This window comes from Schistocerca americana, chromosome 6 (assembly GCF_021461395.2).
Source record: "Schistocerca americana isolate TAMUIC-IGC-003095 chromosome 6, iqSchAmer2.1, whole genome shotgun sequence".
NCBI classification, from domain to species: Eukaryota; Metazoa; Arthropoda; class Insecta; order Orthoptera; family Acrididae; genus Schistocerca; species Schistocerca americana.
This window is the reverse complement of record NC_060124.1, coordinates 189,217,598-189,223,597: the sequence shown is the minus strand read 5'-3', so window position 1 is coordinate 189,223,597 and position 6,000 is coordinate 189,217,598. Positions and strand designations below refer to the sequence as shown.

The 6,000-nt window shown below is 40.2% G+C and overlaps 1 protein-coding gene across 1 annotated transcript in view; it reads left to right on the top strand.

Annotated features, from left to right (window-relative positions):
• The first annotated feature begins 1,791 nt into the window (after positions 1-1,791).
• LOC124619510 (ornithine decarboxylase 1-like) overlaps positions 1,792-6,000 on the top strand; it is a 206,702-nt gene continuing 202,493 nt past the window's right edge. Inside the window, exon 1 of the mRNA XM_047145956.1 lies at positions 1,792-1,907. Within this exon, the coding sequence (XP_047001912.1) occupies positions 1,878-1,907 (30 nt within the window). The 5' untranslated portion in view covers positions 1,792-1,877. The remainder of the gene's footprint in view (positions 1,908-6,000) is intronic.

The window sequence follows — 6,000 nt, the reverse complement described above, 5'->3', positions numbered from 1 at the left end:
CATTCCTAGGAATTTTGTGTTTGTGACACAATCTATAAGTTCATCTTTAACTTTTAGGCCTATGCTATTATGTTTTTTATTTATGTGGAATTTAATACTGTTTGTTTTTTTAATATTGAGGGTTAATTTGTTGCTTACTACCCACTTGCATACATGATCGAGAGTTTCTTCAGCTTTGTCTCTCAATTTGTCTGATTACTCATCACTGATAAGGATGTAGGTTGCAATAGTGATACAGAGATGAAGAGACTACAACAACAATACGCAAGCAGCAACTCTTTTCAAAGTAGCAGCTTTATCTCTCATTTATTAGATTATGCACACGTATTTATTTTCAGTCCCTGTGTACAGAAGACATAAATTACACTTTAAATGAAAGTGAATGGTAGCACATAATACTAACACATCAATGAACAAAGAATCAAACAATGGAAAATCCAGAATGGAATGTAACAATATTATGAAAAGGAGAGTTGCCACTCACCATATAGCGGAGAAGCTGAGTCACAGATAGGCATAACAAAAAGACTGTCACAAATAACCTTTCGGCCAGCAATGCCTTTGTCAAAAATAGATGACAAACACATACTTACACACATTCACACAAATGCAACTCACACGTATATGACTGTAGTCTGTGACAGTGTGACTTCAGTTGACAGAGACTGCAGTCATGTGTGTGAGAGTTGAGTTTACATGTGTGTGTGTGTGTGTGTGTGTGTGTGTGTGTGTGTGTGTGTGTGTGTGTGTGTCTGAAGTCTACTTTTGATGAAGGTTTTGCTGGCCGAAAGCTTATTTGTGGCAGTTTTTTTGTTGTACATATCTGTGACTCAGCATCTCCACTATATGGTGAGTGGTAACTTTCCTTTTCATAATGTACAAAGAATGACAGTTTCTGTAAATGAAATGGCTTAGACTATATAAATCATCTAGTAAGTGATACAAAATAGTTTTATGCCACTATATGTACAGTGATATTACAAAATAGAAAAGCAATAGCCTATTTTCAAGATGAACTCTTCAAATAACTTATTTTTATGATTTTGCACATAGTGTTGTAAAGTGTTGTCATCTAGTGAGCTGACTGTATTTTCTTATAGTTCTTCTGTGACCAGAAAGGAGTACTGGATGCACCACCATCATCATAATTGAAAAAGTTTCTTCATTTGTAAAAGAGCATGAAATTGGCTTTATTTTGTTTCTGTCAGTAGAAAATCCTCAAGCTAATTCATTACACACAGCTATCATACAATCAAACCTAAACGTTAAAGGGCAATAGTGACAAAACATAGACCTGCACATATAATATTGTCTTTTAAATATCCTCTGACATTTTACTATTGACAATGAAAGAAGCCATATGATGACTTTTTATTTAACTGTGTTGGTTAAAAATCTCTTAATTTAATTAAATATTTCTTTTACGGGGGACTAAGCACACAACACATCTCAGTTCTATCTGGGGACCAACTTGTAATGACAGGGATAAAATAGTAAACTTAACTTTGCTGCCCGAGCTGGATATTGGTGATTGGCTGGTATTTGAGAATATGGGTGCTTATAATTTGCAGGTGGCATCTCCTTTTAGTGGCTTTCCCACCCCAGTGGTGCACACAGTGATTGATGAACAAGGCTGGTGAGTAACATTTTTCATTAAAAATTAGTTATAGTGTCTGATATATTTATGCACATACCTAGCTCTTCAAACAGTTTCTGTTATTTATAAGTCAAATCTGTCTCCAGGACACTGCTCAAAAACAAGCATCCAATGACAGAAACTCATTTTGTCATTGGAAACAAGCCAGGAAACCTGCCTCTGGGGACTGGCAGTGACATCATTAAAGGCAAACCTATCTTCTGATGTTTGGTTGTGAAGCATGACATACTTTCTTCCACAGTGCTTTCAGGTTTTGTATATTAATCTATTAAGGTGGAACATTACAATTACAAGAATTATTACATTCTTGTTGATATGGAACATTACAGATCCCACTTGTGTGCTTCATGAATGACAGAAAGCATTTATTGTGCTCATCTTCTGTGCAAAGTCACGTTAATACCTACATCAACAGCTGTTCATTCCTTGGGTGTATGTTAACATCTCATTCAAAAAACTCAAATTCATACACAAACATTTTTTATGGTCACATATAGCATACCTGTAGCCTATGTGTCTACTTGGATCTTGTGTAACAATATAATATTGTTATGGCAGAATCTTATATTTTTATAGTGCCTGTCCTAAATATCATAAAGAAATGCTGAACATTGCAATATTGGATGTAATATGTCATATAGAGCATTGTACAAGACTGAATTCATAATGTGATTTTGATTATGTATATATTTTGAATGTGTGTTTTTTTCAACAACTAGAGCACTATTTGTTAAAAATTTTGTGTAGTGTACACTATGACTTGATTCTTGAAACTTAATTGAAAAACTGAATCATAAATCTCCATATGTCCTATGTCCATAAACCTACTGATTATTTTAGACACACAGTTCATTTAAAAATATTTTTTTGAAAGTACTGCAAGTAACTGGGTAAAGCTCTTATTTGAACTACATGCATTCATTCATTCTAATTCCAGTATCTGAAGGATACTACATGACCACTGGATTTTAATGGAGTGCAGTTCAGAATCCATTGCAATAGCTCAGTGATATCCAGGTCCTCGAATGACACATGTATTGTATTGTCAAACAATGGAACATCCAGGATGGAATGTAACAATATTATGAGAAGGAAAGTTGCTACTCACAATATGGCAGAGATGCTGAGTCACAAATAGACACAACAAAAAGATTTTCACTCTTAAAGTTCAGCCAGTGGCCTTTGTCAACAATAGACACACATACGTACACACACACTCACACAAACACAACTCATGCACATGACTGCAGTCTGAGGAAACTGAAATCACGCTGTGAGCAGCACCAGCGAACAGGGCATGATGGGAGTGGCGACTGGGTGGGGCAAAGGAGGAGGCTGGGGTGGGGAGGGGAAGGGATAGTATGGTGGGGATGGCAGACAGTGATGTGCTGTGGGTTGGGTGACAGATGGGGTAGAGGTGGGGAGATGGGGGGGAGAGGGGGGAGAGGAGCAGAAAAGGAGAGAAATAAATAAATAAAAAGACTGGGTGTAGTGGTGGAATGATGGCTGTGTACTGTGTACTGGTGGAAGGGAGCAGGAAAGGGGCTGGATGGGTGAGGACAGCGACTAACGAAGGTTGAGGCGAGGATGGTTATGGGAATGTAGGATGTACTGCAGGGAAAGTTCCCACCTGTGCAATTCAGAAAAGCTGGTGTTGATGGTAAGGATCGATATGGCACAGGCTGGGAAGCAGTCGTTGAAATGAAGGATATAATGTTTGGTAGCATGTTAAGCAACAGACCAAAGTTTGTCAGTGGTCATTCATGCAGACAGACAACTTGTTGGCTGTCATGCCTACATAGAATGCAGCACAGCGGTTGCAGCTTGTCTTGTAAACCACATGACTGGTTTCACAGGTAGTCCTGCCTTTGATGGGATAGGAGATGTTAATGACCGGACTGGAGTAGATGGTGGTGGGAAGATGTATGGCCCAGGTCTTGCATCTAGGTCTATTACAGGGGTATGAGCCATGAGGTAAAGGATTGGGAGCAGGGGTTTTGTAAGGATGGACGAGTATATTGTGCAGGTTTGGTCGATGGCAGAATACCCCTGTGGGAGGGCTGGGAAGAATAGTGGGTAGGACATTTCTCATTTCAGGGTACAACGAGAGGTAATCACAACCCTGGTGGAGAATGTGATTCAGTTGCTACAGTCCTGGGTGGTACTGAGTTACAAGGGGAATGCTCCTCTGTGGCCAGACGGTGAGGCTTTGGGAGGTGGAGGGAGACTGGAAAGATAAGGCACGGGAGATTTGTTTGTTGTACCAGGTTGGGAGGATAATTATGGTCAGTGAAGGCTTCAGTGAGAACCTTGGTATATTTCAAGAGGGACTGCTCATCACTGCAGCTGCAATGACCATGGGTGGCTAGGCTGTATGGAAGGGACTTCTGGGTATGAAATGGGTGGCTGCTGTCAAAGTGGAGGTATTGCTGGTGGTTAGTAGGTTTTGATATGGACAGAGGTACTGATGTAGCCGTCTTTGAGGTGGAGGTCAACACTAGGAAGGTGGCTTGTTGGGTTGAGTAGGACCAGGTGAAGCAAATGGGGCAGAAGTTGTTGAGGTTCTGGAGGAATGTGGATAGGGTGTCCTCACCTTCAATCCAGGTAGCAAAGATGTCATCAATGAATCAGAACCAAGTGAGGGATTAGGATTCTGGTTGTTTAGTAGGGATTCCTCTAGAAGGCCCATGAATAGCTTGGTATAGGGTGGTGCCATGCAGGTGCCCATAGCCATACCCTGGATTTGTTTGTAGGTAATGCCTTCAAAGGAGAAGTAATTGTGGGTGAGGATATTGTTGGTCATGGTGACTAGGAAGGAGGTTGTTGATTTGGACTCCATCGGGTGTTGGGAAAGGTAGTGTTCAATAATGGTAAGGGCATGGGCATTAGGAATTTTAGTGTACAGGGAGGTGGCATCAATAGTGAAAAACAGGGCACAGTGTGGTAAAGGGACAGGAACTGTTGAGAGTGGGTGGAGGAAATGGTTGGTACCTTTTATATAGGAGGGTAGGTTCTGGGTAATAGGTTGAAGGTGTTGGTCTATGAGAGCAGAGATTCTCTCATGGGACACGGTAACCAGCCAAAATGGGGTGTCCTGGGTGGTTAGGCTTATGGAGTTTAGGAAGCATGTAGAAGGTAGGAGTGCAGGGAATGGTAGGGGTGAGTAGAGAGGTGGACTCCGGGTAGAGGTTCTGTGATAGGCCTAAGGATTTGAATAGTGACTGGAGATCCTGCTGGATTACTGGAATGGAGTCACTGTGGCAATGTTTGTAGGTGCTCTTTAATCTGATTTCCTATGTGTGAAAACTTTTCATTTAACTGTCTCTGTATGACTTCCAGTTTTTGTAATAACACTTCCATATTAACTTCTGTCGACTTTTCTTGTTATCACCGGCATAAACAAACTCACAAATATTACCAAATCACTGCACTACTCTCACAAAAACAATTTTGAAGTGAAATACTGGTGTAGTTCATGGTAGTTGTACTCTTAGCTGGTGACGGTCTGGTCGTCAATGATTGCATGATAATGATGCAGTTGTTTAGACAGCATGCTGGTATTGCAGTAGTGTAGACTGTGTGCTGGCATTGGATTAATTGGTGATGGCTGCATGCTGGTTAGATGTTGCTGGCTGCAAGCTCACTTTTGGTGGGTTTCCTATGTTTGTGTGTTTCATCGGTTTAGATGGAAAATCTTAGCCCAACATGTCTTCTCTTTGCTGATTTGTTACAGAATTTCTTCCTTCCAATCTCTTTTTGATCTGCCACTTTCCACTTTTAATCATTTAGTCACCACATGGAGTGTTTATTATGGGCTGATGACTGCTGTATTTAGCTAGTGTGGCAATGTTTTTACTGCTTGAGTAATACCTGTTATAGACCTAATATTCCATGCAACTACACCTAAAACTGCTGCCTTAACACTCCCTTACTAGATTGGGTAGATATTAAGCCATTCAACTCTTGTGATTTACCTCAGGGTCCAGCTTTGCTGTGCCATGTTTGTCCTCAGCATCAAGCTCCTTTCTTTCACGCATATTTCCATAAGTGAAGTGGCTATAAAACAAAACATTGCTTCTCTGCCTAAATAAAAAGTAGGCTGGTTCCAATTAAACTTTCATAAAAGGTTACATGGGAACCAACTAATATTACTGTCTCAAAGATTTCTCATAAACTTTCTGTGAATAGTACATAACAACAATTGGTTATATACATCATATTCATCTTCCTTGGTGACGGAAATCTTTCATGGTATCAGAGCTCATTCATTCCTCCTTTTTCCAAGGAGACAACAAATGTCCTCCAGTAAGTAGACTCCACACCTGTTGAGTAATACTTTCTCA